General features: G+C 36.0%; 1 protein-coding gene across 10 annotated transcripts in view; it reads right to left on the bottom strand.

The window, feature by feature from the left end:
• Positions 1-15,312, bottom strand: part of gbf1.S (golgi brefeldin A resistant guanine nucleotide exchange factor 1 S homeolog) — a 144,615-nt gene extending 129,303 nt beyond the window's left edge. For 4 of the 10 annotated variants that reach the window (XM_018227593.2, XM_018227595.2, XM_018227596.2 and 1 more), the window contains exons 1-3: positions 15,002-15,292; positions 9,552-9,657; positions 6,652-6,718 (exon numbers count right to left, since the gene is read on the bottom strand). In XM_018227593.2, coding sequence (XP_018083082.1) covers positions 6,652-6,718; positions 9,552-9,647 — 163 coding nt within the window. In that variant the 5' untranslated portion in view covers positions 9,648-9,657; positions 15,002-15,292. Of the gene's footprint in view, positions 1-6,651; positions 6,719-9,551; positions 9,658-15,001 lie in introns of all 10 variants that reach the window. The other 6 variants (XM_018227591.2, XM_018227594.2, XM_018227592.2 and 3 more) reach the window with 5 other exon arrangements.
• Positions 15,313-15,927: the final 615 nt, after the last annotated feature.

Genomic DNA, 15,927 nt, shown 5'->3' with positions numbered 1-15,927 from the left:
AAAACAAAGAAAAAGCAGAACATTTTCATCGAAACAATTTCAACAACGTTGGCACTTTGCACAGTCTAAAAATAGCCTAGCTACATAACACTCAGATCAAAAGCCTTTGGCTGAGCGCTTCACTCCAATTTTAACCTTTTTTGAATCCTATGGACATACTTCATTTCAATGAATAAAAATGAGGGGATTTAACAGATCTTTTTCCACAAACATCAAAAATTGATCTAAAAAATAGGTGTACGACTTATATTACTACAAGTAAAGCAGATTTGTTTTTAATCATTTATGATGATGTTAGCTGTGCATCCTTCCAACAATACAGTTTAATAACACCGCTCTGACATGTACACAGCTTATGTTGTGGGGACTAAATTTGAATCTGAAAATCAGAACTATTCTACAGCCTCTAAGGAGATACCTTAACATCCCCTTTTCATAGTTAATTTAAAAAAAATTTAATTAAAGCAGCCTGCTTGATTGCTTTAACGCTTTCATTCAAGAAAGGCCAGATCTGAAACAAACAATCCAAAATAAACTCTAGAGAATGAAACATACAAATACATAATTTAGGGTTAGAGAGTATAGTACAGGCTTTCAAAATAATTGTGTCTCACACACAGATATCAGTTTGCTGTGAGTGAAAAAACGATGACTCCTGAAATTCAGTAAAATATTCTTTAGATGAAAGCCAACACTTCCTTTCCCAGAACAATCTATCTCTGCTTCTATCACCAAGTCCAGCTATATTTACCCAATCCAATTCTTGCCCATGATATAATTCCAGCTGCAACTGTTATCCTGCCACATGCTGCTGTCCATCATCTCCAAATGAGAAGGGAAATTTCTTTCCAAGTATGGCTCCAAGAAAACCCTTTACCTTACTCTAGCCAAGCTAGCATTTTCATTAAACATGCATATTTTGTATTTCAGGGTGGTATCAGATCTGAGAATCAGCACTGATTTTGTAGCGTTACTTTACACTGTTTGGTGTTGACATATATTGAAGGAAGTGAGAACAATATCTTAAATGGGTGGTAATGTAATACAGTGTTTTGAGTCCAAAACATCCATTACTAGCAGTGGTTTGCACAATGCTAGGATACAAGGGTGGTTTCGGCACACATATCTGCCATATAAAACATTGAAACATAAAACAAAATACTGGAAATAAATGTTTTGCAGTCAGCACTGACATAATGATATAGCTTGGTTACCTCCAAGTACTAGATACTGCAATTTTAATACACTGAGACCAAAAACAAAACAAATTGTTGGTTTAAAAAAAGGATAAAATTGTATTACGGTGTTTTGCAACTTGCTCTATTTCTCTATTTTATACAGTGGTGCTTGAAAGTTTGTGAACCCTTTAAAATGTTCTATTTTTATTTGAATGTAACCTTAAACATCCTCTGATTTTCAAACAAGTCCTGAAAGTGGATGAGGAAAACCTAGTTAAACAAATGAAACACAAATTATTATATTGTATTGTATTTATTAAAAAGAAAATGAACCAATAACATATCTGTGTGTGGCAAAACAAAGTGAATCGGTATTCACTTACTTTCACTCAGTATTTGTACAGCAATAACTGCACATAAATGTTGCTGTAACTGTTAATCAGTTCTGCACGTGGACTTGGGAGAAATTTTAGCTCATTCCTCCATACAGAACAGTGGATTTCCTCACATGAATCACTCGCTTTAGTCTTTCCACAACATTTTAATTGTATTAAGTTCTGGACTTTGACATGGACATTCCAGAACATTCACTTTATTCTTCTTTAACTATTATTTGTTATTGATTGTTGTCTTACTGCATGACCCCCTGTCTCTTGAGATTCAGTTTATGAACATATTTCTTGACATTTTCCTTTAGAATTCTCTGGTATAGTTCAGAATTCATTGTTCAATGGCAAGCTGTCCAGGCCCAGATGCAGCAAAACAGGTCCAAAACAGAACACTCCCATTACCATGTTTCACAGATGGTATAAGGTTCTTATACTGGAATGCAGTGCTTTTCTTTCACCAAATATAACCCTCCTTAAAGCCAAAAAGTTCTATTCCGGCTCAATCTGTCCACAAAACATTCTTCCAGTATCCTTCTGGTTTGTACACATGATCTTTAGCAAACTGTAGACAGACAGCAATATTTTTGGGGGGCATAGCAGTGGCTTTCTTCTTGTTACCCTACCATACACACCATTGCTGTTCAGTGTACTCCAGATGGTGGATTCATGAAAATCAACCTTCGCCAATTTGAGACAGGCCTTCAGTTGCTTAGAACTTTCCCTGGGTTCCTTTGTAACCTCTCACGACTATAAGACGCCTTGCAGTTGAAGTTTTATTCAATGGTCGACCACTTCTAGGTAGCGCAACAACGGTCTTGTATTTCCTTCATCTGCACGCAATCTGTCTGACTATTGATTGGTGGAGTCCAAATGCTTTAGAGATAGTCTTCTAACTTTTTCCAGCTTTATGAGCATCAGCAACTGTTTTTCTGAGCTCCTCAGACACCTTAGTTTTCGAGCCATTATACACATCCACAAGCGTGTTGTAGGTGTGACCAGCCTTTGCTGGATCTCCATTCTTTAAATAAGACAGGGTCTCTCACTCACACCTGATTGTCAGCCCATTGCCTGAAAAAGCAGACTCTGATTGAACCTTCAAATGATAAGACAATCCTAATGATTCACTTACTTTTGCCACACACAGATATGTTATTGTATACATTTTTATTCAATACATATAATATGTTCTTCAGTACAAGAACAAATATAATCATTTTTGTTTAATTTTTTAACTAGGTTTTCTTCATCTGATTTTAGGACTTGTTTGGAAATCAGAGCATGTTTTAGGTCACATTCATATATAATTCGTATATAAAATTTGAAAGGGTTCACAAACTTTCAAGCACCACTGTAAACATACATGCATAACAAGAAAGCTCACATGCCTTACAAAATAAGATATATCCTGTATTTCATATTTTGAAGCACGTAAAGGGCAGATTCATTACAAATGATCAGACTGTGAGCTAAGCTCATGGTAACTTGAACACATATTGATCAGGTTGAACACAATATCAATAAAAACTAATGAAAGACTGAAAGGTAAATATCACATTTATGAACCAGCTGAATTTTACAATTGCTACTCTCCTGTGTACACAGTAAGCATTATAATTCTGTTCGATTTATAAACACTTCGGATCAGTCTTTTCTCTTGGGCATAATAAAAGACAAAGTGGCAGATTTATGAACATTTCCGCACAATTTACTTTTATTTTCGAGAATGTAAACAAGCAAGTAAATTCTCTCCTAACTGAGATGCTAATACTTTTCTTCAGCTAACCCAGTGCATCAATTAATTCCCTAAAAGATTTTAGACACCAGTGAAATTATTGAAGTTGTAACACTAGGTAGTTACCATGCTGCTTGCCTAAAAGAGCATTCATTGTTGCTTTCAATATTATGTGGCCCTGTATCCTAATCTTGGATCTCCACATGTTGTTGGGTTACCACATAGTTGTCAGAAAATAATGATAGTATTGCTGCTAGTACAGGAATAAATGTATTGTATTCAATCTGCACAGGCAGTGGTCCACAACAAAAGGTTTATAAATCTTGATAAAATGTAAATTGTAGGGAACAAGCCACTTCCACGAGCACAAAGGAGAACAAAAACGTAATTTTATTGAAACAACATCTAACATTTACATTACTTTTCTCAGCTCAATATCAGGGTTTTTGTTAAATAATGAACAAACTGTATTACAGACAGAGAAGTGAATCCTAAAATTATAAATCAACTCTAAAATCCCAAAGGGGAAAAATGGAAAAGAAGTTAATATTGACAATTCTAAAGGGCACAGCTTGACTGTGGTTGTTCTTGTTACACCTGATCAAATACTAGTCATACATTGGGGATATGTATGGGGTTAAGGGGCTGCAGACTACAGATAATCAAATCATTTGAACCCTGCATGCATGAAAAACTGCACTGTTAAGCTAACACTGATTTCTAACTGAATAATCAAGAATGCAAAATTAAATGCCCTTATAAAAAAATATTTGTTCTGTGCATTTTAAACACAGGTTAAAGCGCACCTTAAATGCATGTGCAAAATCATTCCATTTTATGATGCAGAGTTAAACCCGAGAGATTTTAGATCTGCGTTTTAACACAGCTACAATGGAATCTTGTTTTAAAAAAATAACATGCTTAATTTCTATGTATCAAATTTGTCTGATGTACATTTCAAATAAAGTAGAAGAGAAACAAAAACGCATTTACTTGAGCAATATAACAGAAATGTATGCATTTGAATATGTTCAGTATGCATCATGTATAAGAGCACTAATGGGAAATCAAATGCCACAACATTGCAGGTCTCTCTAAAAATGTATGGGTTGTATACTGTTAATCTAATTAACTACCTGACAAGGACTAAACATCTGAGTATGTTCAATTTCTCTGATTGCCCTGTTTTACAAAAAAAATATATTTATCATGATTAAATCTATAGATAAAAAGTGTGTTGAGAACAAGGCTTATTTAATAAACTCATGTGGAACAAGGGCCTTTTGAAACACTATTTGTGTTCACACAAAAATTAAAAGCATTCATTGACCAGTGAACGGAAAGAGGCATGTCTTTTACTGCCACTAAACTGCAATAAATACTGCAATAAATCTGCTCATAATGGTTTAGAGTGTATCGACTCCCATAGCCGTTATTACTGGAAGAAGATTTTACAAACCAATGATCGAACCAGGGCAGTCCACCTTAAGGCCCGTTTGTGGCCCCCCAAGACGTTTTATGGGCCCAACAATGCAAATGGGGTCCACTGACCTCTGTAAATGGGGCAGATTTATCAAGAGTCGAATTTCGAGTTCATGGGAGTTATTTAAACTCCCATGAACTCGAAATTCAACCAACTGCAATTTATTAAAAAATTCAAATTTTTCAAATGAGAATCGACCCGCAAACTTGAATCAAATTCAAGTTTTTTCTCTGAAAAAATGTGAATGTCAGGAAGGTAGCAAACAATTCCAAATTGATCCCAGGACGTCCCCCATAGGCTAAAACAGCAATTCTGCAGGTTTAAGGTGATGAATAGTCGAATTTGACTTCTTAATAACGTCCAGTTTATGATAAATTTCGAAAAAGCAAATTTAACTTTTTAAAAAAAACTCAAATCAAATGTTAACAATCCCTAGTCAAATTTGACAGTTTTGGTCATAAAAAACTCTGAAATTTGAATTCAACATTTGAATTTCGACTTCGACCACTGATAAATCTGCTCCTTAGTATATGCATTGTTCTCCCCATCAAATGTTTGGGTGGGGTAAAAAAAAAAAAGTAGCTGGGGTAAAAATGCACCGCATCTGCATACCTCCCAACATTTTGGAAATAGAAAGAGGGACAAAAAGATTTTTGTCTTTTACAGCAGGTGAGGTTGGGGTAGGCTTTAAGGCATATCAGAGCCATAGGACTAACAAAAAATGCGAAGCTGAGCCCAGTTAATGCAAAAGGGTAGTTCACCAAACAGTTATACTAAGATAACTTGCTATCGGGCTTCATTTATATTTTCCCCCTTTTTTATTATATAACTTGTTTTTCAGTAGCTCTCCATTTTAAAGGGGTTGTTCACCATGCAACGCTTTTTCCAGTTCAGTTGTTTCACAAAGTTTACCAGAAATAAAGACTTTTTTCAATTACTTTCCATTTTTATTTTTTAATGTTATTCCAAAATCAAAGATTTAAGTTGAATGTTCCTGTCTCTGGTGTTTCACTCTGGCAGCTCATTAATTCAGGTGCAGATTCTGTACGGTTAAAATTTGCTACATTTAGTGGATACATTTCTCAGCAACATCTTTGGAATATTAGAACTATTGTATCAATTCTAACAGCTGCTTTTAATGAAACTCTGCTCAGCTGGGACAAACAAAAAGAAATGTTTCAACTAAATGTATCAATTAGAACAGTTTACAGGGTCGGCGACCCCCCTCCCAGAGCTGCTTTAGAAGGTGAAAATGACACTTTACACTTTAATATTAGAAAAATAGCCACACAGAAACCAGAAAGTAATTGTCAAAAAGTCTTTATTTCTGGTGAACTATCTAAACCCACCTGAACTGAAAAAAGTGTTGAAAGGTGAACAACCCCTTTAAGTTTAGCAGGTATCTGAACGCTATGATACAATTTACTCCAGCAACCAGGTAGTGGTTTGAAGAAGAGTCTGAAATAAGAATAAGAGGTGGCCTGATTAGAAAGATAATTTACAAAATGTAACAGTAACAATAAAGATGTAGCCTCACAGCCCAACAGTTTTTTTGGCTGTAACTCCCATTAGAAAGCTACAAAAAATTAAGACCAATTGAAAAACTGATAAGATTAAGACATTGTATTAAATTTAAGGCTGGTGCTAAAAAGGGCATAGGCACGCATTTTGCACCTAAATTTGCTTTGTGTATCAATGCAGTGAACACACAAAGAAGTGGAGGCCTGCATCCCCCTGTCAACTACCCTTTTAAAAATGTATTTGAGTAGGGTTGCCCAAAAACAACTGTAATTTTTCATCAACTATTAATGATCACTTGAACAATGCATGGCTCAGACTAGCACATGAATATATAGAAAACATACTTACCCTTAATATTATTTAAAACTTCCTTTAGAAGACTAAAGTTGTGTAGCAGAGGATCCTGTTCCTCATCCTAGAAAATAAATATAAATAATAATGGTTCTGTTCAGCAATTGCTTTGCTCACTATTCATTTGACTGATGGCATTCTTAAAACTGCATTTCACTATTCATTTGACTGATGGCATCTTAAAGTATTATTATTACTATTTTTATATGTATATAACACACACACACTTTTTTTTTTTTTTTTTTTTTTTTACATTATCAGGCATATAAAAGTGGTGAGAGAGGGCATCCTTGCCTGGTGATGAAGGAGGAAGAATGGTCAGGAAGTTTCAACTGAGTGTTTGGGGTGCTATACAAAGGGAGCTATATAAATTCTTAAGGGCTAAGAGGAAAGGACCTACAAAATTAATGTGAGTGCTCCTCCTGTTCAACACATCTATCAGGTAGATTGTTCACCTTGTATTTTTCCCTGCTTGCTGGCCTTGAATGAAGCCTAATTGATCTTTGTTAGTTAACTTTGGAAGAATAGGGGCAAGTCTATTGGCTAGGATTTTAGAAAAAAGTTTCAGGAATTTAGTAACGCTATTGGCATATAATCAGCGCAAATCGAGTGGTCTTTGCCCACTTTAGGGATAAGGGATAGGTAGGATTTTTAAGTTTGAATGTGGGATTGGGCTGCCCTTGAGAAAGTTATCAGGGCTTAAAGCTTTCCCCGTGGGTATATTCTTAAGTATCTTGAAGCCCAGTTCCTCTTATGTTATATCTTCATTTAAAGCTGGTCTATCTTCCTCTGATAATTTGGAGAGCCCTGCTTCTGTGAAGAAATTGTACAATAGGTCTGAGTCAATACGATGAGCAGAATGTAAAATTGTATACCCGAGAATAATATTTGTTAAATATTTCTCCTATCTGGGTTTGATTATAAGTAAGTTGGCATAAGGGATTTGTATGGAGGAGATCTTTGTCTGTGTTTGTTATTTTCTTAATTTTCTAACCAACAGAGTATGTTGTTTATTCATAAAACTTTGCTTTTGCTGTATGGTGAAGTGTGGATAATTATTTTCTAATGTCTAGCATCTGTGTTAATATTGTTCTTAACTGATTTTTTTTATATTGGGTTTTGAGGGTATGAAGCTGGGCTTTAAGGGTAGATTGTTTGAGGAGAGACTGTTTTTTCCATGCCACCTATGTTTTTTATTATTATTCCTACCTACAGTTGTATATGTTGTATAAAAGAATGATAAAGATGTATATTTAAGAAATAATTTGAGTTCCTCAACCCACCTTTTTTGAAGATGAAAATGCTCATGTTGTTAGTCACTGATATTTCACCTGCCCTAACCTGCCATTTTTAACATATTGGTCCAATAAACTGCACACTATATAGATATTCACTGTTTGTCAATCAGGCAGGTTTAAAAATATAATGTGTGGTACATCAGCAAATAAGTGAGAAGTTACAGTTGCTGTGTGCCTGAATGAGCAGAACAAAGGTAGCCATACAGTTTATGACCCTCAGACAGTATGTGAATATACTAATCAGACACTATACGAGATGCCAATTTCAGCGTCAGCCAACAAACTGGAAAGCTCTTCTGACAATCAGACAGGATAGGATCAATTATATAAATCTGCTGATTTTAAGTACTAAGGGCTGCCCACTGGATTGTATGATTTGCACACAAAGCAAAGGCATGCATACATGCTAGGTTACATTATCCAATGAATGGACAGAGCTCTGTTTTTTACTCCCATACATCTTCCCATTACAGTAAGAGCTGTCAGCTGAACTTTGAAGACGCACACAGATCATCAAAAAATAGTGACTCAATGTAAAAGGTGTAAAAAGGCAATATTTACTGATATAGATTCTTACATAGGTCACTTATAATGTAAATATATCGGTTTGTTTAAGGGGTTGTTCACCTTCAGCTACTTTTTTCAGTTCAGTTTGTTTCCCATAGTTCACCAGAAATAAAAAAAAAATTTACAATTACTTTCTATTTTCTGTGTGTGTGTGTATGACTAACTGATCTAAATGGATACATTTAGTTGATACATTTGTTATCTTTGTCCCTGCTAAGCAGAATCCCTGAGTTTCATTAGAGGCAGCTGTTAGAATTGATACAATAGTTGCTAATATTCCTCCACAGATACTGCTTAGAAATGTATCAATTAAATGTAGCAAATTGTAATAGTATGGAATGCTCCTGGATCACTGAACTGCCAAACTGAAACAATAGAGACACGATTAAAATTTAAACTTACATTTCGGGAAAACAGTAAAAAAATTAAAGATGGAAAGCAATAGAAAAAAAAGTCTGTTTATGGTGAACAATCTGAAAACAACTCAAATAAAAAAAAGTGTTTGGAAGATGATCATCCCCTTTAAGCATTCATTCGAGTAGCTCAGAACTACATTATATTTCATTATAATACACAAAAGCCATGAATATCTTGTAAATTATATCCTTATAAACGGTGAGTTCTTATGTCATCAGTTATAAACGGTGAGTTCTGATGTCATTTCTGTCACATGACTCACTGAAATTTGTGTATTATAATAAATAAAGTACCCCCAGTTGCAAAATATGAGAATATTAGAAGTTACCTTGGAGTTCCATGACCTGTATAAAAACACTCGGCCTTCGGCCTCGTCTTTTTATATGGTCATGAAACTCCTCGGTAACTTATAATATCCTTATATTTTACAATAGGGGGTACTTTATTCACTATATACAAAACAAAAGTTGGAAGAGTATTTTCAGTTTTCTGTACATTCATTTTTATCAGGTAAATGTTTAAATATTTGGTCATTACATGATTTTTATCCAGTTTTAATTTTCACTTTTACAACTTTTCTTTGCAAGAATATAAAAAAAAATATAAAAGACTTACCAAAGGAGTGTGCATGCTCCATCGAGCATTGCGTTTTATGGCACCAACAACAATGCTAATTTCACCCTGGACTATATAGATATTCTTGTCCACCATTTTCACAGACCTGAAAACAAGGAACAATATACGAGTGACCATCCAATTAACACTTAAAGATAAAATAACTTGTTAAATCCAGTTTGTAATTTGATCAGACATCTGCAAAATTGCATAAAACACCAAAAAATATAAAATAATCTCAATTCCTAGTAAATATTTAATCTACAGGAATTTGGCAATTAAAAATATACATAGCAGCCAAATAGACAGAGTAAACCTTATAATTACAGGTGCCATCTACTTGAGTGAAAACCATGTGCCATCACTTTCAGAATGCAATAAATGTGTGTGATTGTTTTACTGATAACACAAACACAAACATAAGCCTTATTCAAACAGTGATGTTGCCATCTCATCATCCAGAAAATGTCACTGTGGGGTAATAACAAACAAAGAATAAAATTCTTTACCAAACAAAGATAGAAGGGGACAATGATTAGGCTATAACTATTCATAACAGTGTTAAAATAGTATGTGGTATTCATATTTACATCAGTTTAGAGGTGTTAACCACAAAACAGTGATGAACAGTGATAACAATTATAACATGGGCTAAAAGAATAAAATACATAGTTCTGTATATTTATTATATTTTATTATGGTATATATTATGTTGACAGTAAGCAGGAGCTGCCACATTGCTTTCCAAAACAAAATATTTAATATAAGCAGCCTTTAGGTAAGTAATGAGTTAGTTCTGACTTTATGTGTAAGGCTAGGGCCACACGGGAAGATTCAGGGAGATTGGTCACCTGGCGTCTAATCGCCGCGTCTTTGAGGCGACTAATCTCCCTGAATGGCTTGCTGGTATCTCGCACCCGCTAGCGCTAAAGTTACCTGCGCCTATTCACACGCGGCAATACGTTTTTCAAAGTCGCTCGAAATTGCCTCGTGGCGCAGGCGACTTTAGTGCTAGCGGGTGCGAGATACCAGCAAGCCATTCAGGGAGATTAGACACGGCGATTAGTTGCCAGGCGACTAATCTTCCTGAAATCTTCCCGTGTGGCCTAGCCCTTAATGTAGATATTATCAGGCCTGGTTTTAATCAGTGATCCCTCAGGTGTTTACACAAATATATGCAGAGCAGTCAAGTTTTCCCCCTACCATTTCTACAAGTAAATTCTGTAATGACCATGATGTTATTGTCCTGAAGCAGGATGGACCTTCCCCAAAGAAAAGAAAGAAGCTTAAAATTGTAAAGAAAGTCACTGTAAGATGTAGTGGCACCTGCATGACAATTATTGGAATGGTTTAAATAACAAATTGTTTATAAGAAAGGCTGTCCACATACTTTTGTCTATATAGTATACAATCCCTCCACAGTCTTGTTTACAGGAGACAAGCCTTTCTTAAAAACAGAGCACATAATAAATAATATCTATTAAAAAATGTTCATCTTTACGAAACAATTTACATAAATATCAAATTTGAAACATAAGGTACATATGTGAAAAGAATCAATTGATTTATTAGCAGGACTAATGATGGATCTGCTATCTTCCCAGTCATCTCTCAAGAGTTGCACATGGGTAGAAGAATAAAAAATTCAGAACATTGCACAACTGTGTATGCGCAGATGGGTAAGTTAAGTAAGCAAAGTGATATGGCGCTGCAATTTGAACTTCCCAGGCTGGTGAATTTTTTTACCAGGACCACCAACCCAGGGGGAGAAAATAAAACTAGCAGCTGAGGTACCCAAGCTTTTGGCAACCCTTAAGTAATACCCTTTTTAAAATAGTTTTATAGCAGATTTACAGATCAACAATCTCTCCCCTCTAAATGGGTTCAAAGACCCCCTTGCTGATTCAGTGGTGCTGCCTGTGGTGGATTACAGAAAACAATGTAATGGATGTGCATACATTCTGTGATGCTGCGCATACTCCTTTCAGTTTAATTTCTATGTCATTAATCCTATAAACAATTAACTTCAAACATTATTTAGCCATGCCAGATCAATAACATGCAAATGAAGAGGAACAGGAAGTGACACGCACAGTAGCACTTGATTATAGAGCTGCCCTTAACAGCGTTTTAGGCAATTCCCCTACTATTTAAGAGCGTACTCAGACCGATGGATCTGCAATAATCGCTACTTAGTAAATTATAACTTTAAAACAATGCAAATTTATAACTTTAAAAACCATATATGAATAATTGTATGGGAATGTCTGTTTACAGATTTCAAAAGGATAGCACAGAATCAACACACATAAGATTGCGATGTGAAAAATGTCAGTAACTTAAATTCACACTGGAAAACCACATTCTATTTTTGAAATACGCATTTTTATGAACTTAAAAATGGGGAAATACAGTTAAAATGAAAATTTTGGGCAATGCTTGCAAATGACATATTTTGTTTTTAAGTGGAGAGTAGGAAACAACTACTTCAGAGACAAGTTGAAAAATTACATATTTGCAAACGTTTTTGCAGAGTTAAATTCATCAACTTCAAAACATAGGAACAAAGAATTTAGTCATTGTGGATTGTGCAAAGGTTTGGATAACCTAGTAAGCCAATATTTAATACTCCCTTTTGGCACAGACTACAGCTTGCACATGTCTTTTATATCCAAAGATTTTTAAATTATTGTAGAGATTTTGCCCACTCTTTCTTGCAGAACTTCTTGGGCAGTCTTTCATATTTAAGATTGATACAGCTTTTAAATGATGTTTAAGTCAGGGGAATGTGAGGGCCATTACAAAATCTGTATCTTTTAGGTGGCTTTTGAAGTATTTTTAGGATTATTGTCTTGTTGTAGGAGCCATTCCCTTTTCAGCTTTAGCCACTCTGCACTTTAAAAATACCAGGAACAAAAACTGTACCTCTTTCTTCTTTCATGAAATTTCTTAAAATTTACACCATCTTTTCTTCCATTAGTCATTATGTACCAAAACAAAGCATTGTAAATTTGAATTCCAGGCTCCTCAACAGTTTGAGATCCAATATGCACATGATTAACAAAGTATGTGGATATACACACAACCAAAATAAAAGTAATGCATAAGAATCGTCATGATCAGCTACCACAAAAATCTGCACACTCCCTGCATTTTTGTACAGGTATGGGACCGGTTATCCAGAATGCTTAGGACCTGGGGCTTTCCAGACAACAGATCTTTCCGTAATTTGAATCTTCATAGTCTTGAAAATCATTTAAACATTAAGGGGCCCATTTACTTTGCTCGAGTGAAGGAATAGAATAAAAAAAACTTCGACCATCGAATTGGCTACTTCGACTACGTCTTCGAAACTAACGATTCGAACTAAAAATCGTTCGAATATTCGACTATTCGATAGTCAAAGTACTGTCTCTTTAAAAAAAAAACTTCGACCCCCTACTTCGCCACCTAAAACCCACCGAGGTGCAATGTTAACCGAGGTCCCATAGGCTTTCTAACAATTTTTTGGTCGAGGAAAAATTGTTCGATCGATGGGATTAAAATTCTTCGAATCGAACGATTCAAAGGATTTAATCATTCGATCAAGCGATTTTTCGTTCGATCGAATGATTTGCGGTAAATCCTACGACTTCGATATTCGAAGTCAAAGGATTTACATTTGGCAGTCGAATATCGAGGGTTAATTAATCCTCGATATTCGACCATATGTAAATCTGCCCCTAAGAGGCAAGCCAAGAGGCTGGTTCTGCTTCCAAGCATTGTTTTATTATCAGAGAAAAAGTTAATCATTTTAAAAAAAATTGGATTATTTGGCTAAAATGAGTCTACGAAAGACGCTTAAAAAGCAGCTGTTAGAGTTGATACAATAGTTGCTAATATACCACAGATGCTGCTGAGAAATAAATCAACTAATTGTCTCAACTAAATGTAGCAAATTATAACAGTTCAGAATCTGCATCTGGATCACTGAGCTGCCAGATTAAAACCCTGAGACTGGAACATTAACGTTTAAACTTCAATTTTGGGAAAACGGTAAAAAATAAAAGATGGAAAGCAATTGAAAAAAGTATTTGTTTATGATGAACAATCTGAAAAAAGTGTTTGGAAGGTGAACAATCCCTTTAAGATTATGGTTATTTAAGGTATGTTACAATCGAACGTTTGAGGCTCACTGCATAACAAAGAACTTGCATCCCACAGAGATCAGTTCTGGTGTGTTTTTTCTATCATAATATAATCATTAATCTTACTTATCACTTTTTGGGGCATTTTGTGGTGACCCTGGCCTTCCTGGAAAAGTGCTTGCAGGGTCTGCCTCCCAGTTTATTATGCCATTACTAGGACACAAAACAACCTGACAAAAGCATTTTCTCTTACAATAATGGTGTTTTAGCTTTCCAAAACAGCTCCAGAATATAGAAATCAAATGGCCTCATTCACAAATGTTTGTGCCATGCCATGTTTTGGCAGGTTTCATTCTGCCCTGTAAATTGCACCATGGGCACAGTTTTTTGAATGTTAGAATAGACACACACCCCATCCTGTGCATCATTTAGCATACAGGGAGTCCTAAAAAGCCTTTTCCTTACAAACTGCCATAGACAGGGCTGCCTTTCTCAGCCAGTGCCAGACTCTGGATTAGGTGGAGAGCGCTGCTATGCACCAGATGAAAAGAGCTCAGTAAATGAGCACTAAGTGATGGAATTTTGCTCTTGTCCTTGGGGAATTGATAATAGAACCATTTATGTAATGTCAAGAATTAATGCACAGGGGTATAGAGGAGCTTTGTGTGTATTAGCTGTTGCAATGCTTTTGTGATCAGATTCTTGTAAAGAAGCTGCAAACGGGTTACCCACCTTGTGTACAAGGCTGTAGGCACAAATCTGCTAGCTCTCCCATAATAATAAGAGGTTATTGCTTGCAATTTGCCACCCATATCTTATGATAACAGACAAGCAAGGAAAACAAACACAGTAATGTAAATAAGAGAAACAGCCTTCACAAGGACACTTTACAGTCTATAATCAAAAAGGGAAGAGAATTGCATAGTTTTATTGCACCTCTGGCAAAAGCTTCCATGGGGGCAAAGTCAACTGCATTAATATTTCAAGTGGAAACACAGGACTGTGCCAAGTATGTTTGCAGGCAAGATAAATCTTGAGGATTGCATAGATATCCCTAATTATCTAAATGCATCAAGCACTATTGTTAGTATTGTATTTGCTAAAACGATCTATTTTAGCACGGTATTGGTACATTTGAACCATTTGTTGGGCATGCGCAGAATATGAAATATGAAATGCATACACTGTCAAAATAATTACTATAATGATTGGGAAGACTGCTAAACCAAAGACTTCAAGGATATTGACAATATGTGACGTCAAGTTATACTGCAGCAAGTGATGCGACGTCACAATGGCAATAACCCACCTCCCCTCAATTACCTGTCACTGGCCCTGACCCCAGGTTCCAAAATGGCGGCCTAAACAGCGGTGGTGACGTCGGCTTCACATTCGATTCCTTTTGCAAGCAGACTAAATTCCGAATGATTGCAGTTAGCCCCGAATGATTGCAGATCCCCCCTTGCGGTATATAAAATAATATGAAAAACACACACCGGAACTGCACTGCCGCACCAGCCCCTCTGGAAGGAACCGGCTCAATCCTTCCCTGTAAACTTCACTGACGTGGTAACGCAGCCTACCATGACACCTGGAAACCAGAGCAATGAACCAATCACACGCATCGTTTTCTAAAAGGCAGTCGCGGTGTCCAATGCAATCGCGAAATTAGACTACAGTGGTGAAACAAGTAATGCTACTGGTTGATTCGGGAAGGTCGGGCTAAGACGCCTCATTGGTGGGACTCCTGTAATAGTAAACCAATCATAGAACAGAGCAGCGTGATTGCAATCTATTACAGTAGTACTATAGAGCTAGAGGGATTGCTTCTTGAGGGATGTTATTGCTGGTTGTGTTGAGTAACGCTGAGGAAGTTGTTGAGTCATAAAACAGGAATTCGTGCTCTGCTAAATAAAAGGGCATTTCTAGTAAATAGAGTGAATCCATGATGCTTTTGTAATGTTAAGTCTTTGGCCTGGCTCTGGACTGACAGACATCCACAAAGACTATAAACCAGTTCTTACTTGAATATATTGTACATGGTGGCCTTTGTTTTTGTGTGATTTAAAATTGGCTCTGGCACAATCGAAACAGCCCCCCACCCCACCCTTAAAGTAATAGTAATGTGGCACTTTATAGTCTCTTTAGCATTGCCAGTCCTATCTTCTGACATGTTATAGCCTTCAGGGCCACAATAAACATGGCAACGTGGGCATAGGATTGAGAAATGTGTACACAGAATAGCTAAA

Source organism: Xenopus laevis, chromosome 7S, assembly GCF_017654675.1.
Source record: "Xenopus laevis strain J_2021 chromosome 7S, Xenopus_laevis_v10.1, whole genome shotgun sequence".
Lineage (NCBI taxonomy): Eukaryota > Metazoa > Chordata > Amphibia > Anura > Pipidae > Xenopus > Xenopus laevis.
This window is presented reverse-complemented; position numbering and strand designations above follow the sequence as displayed.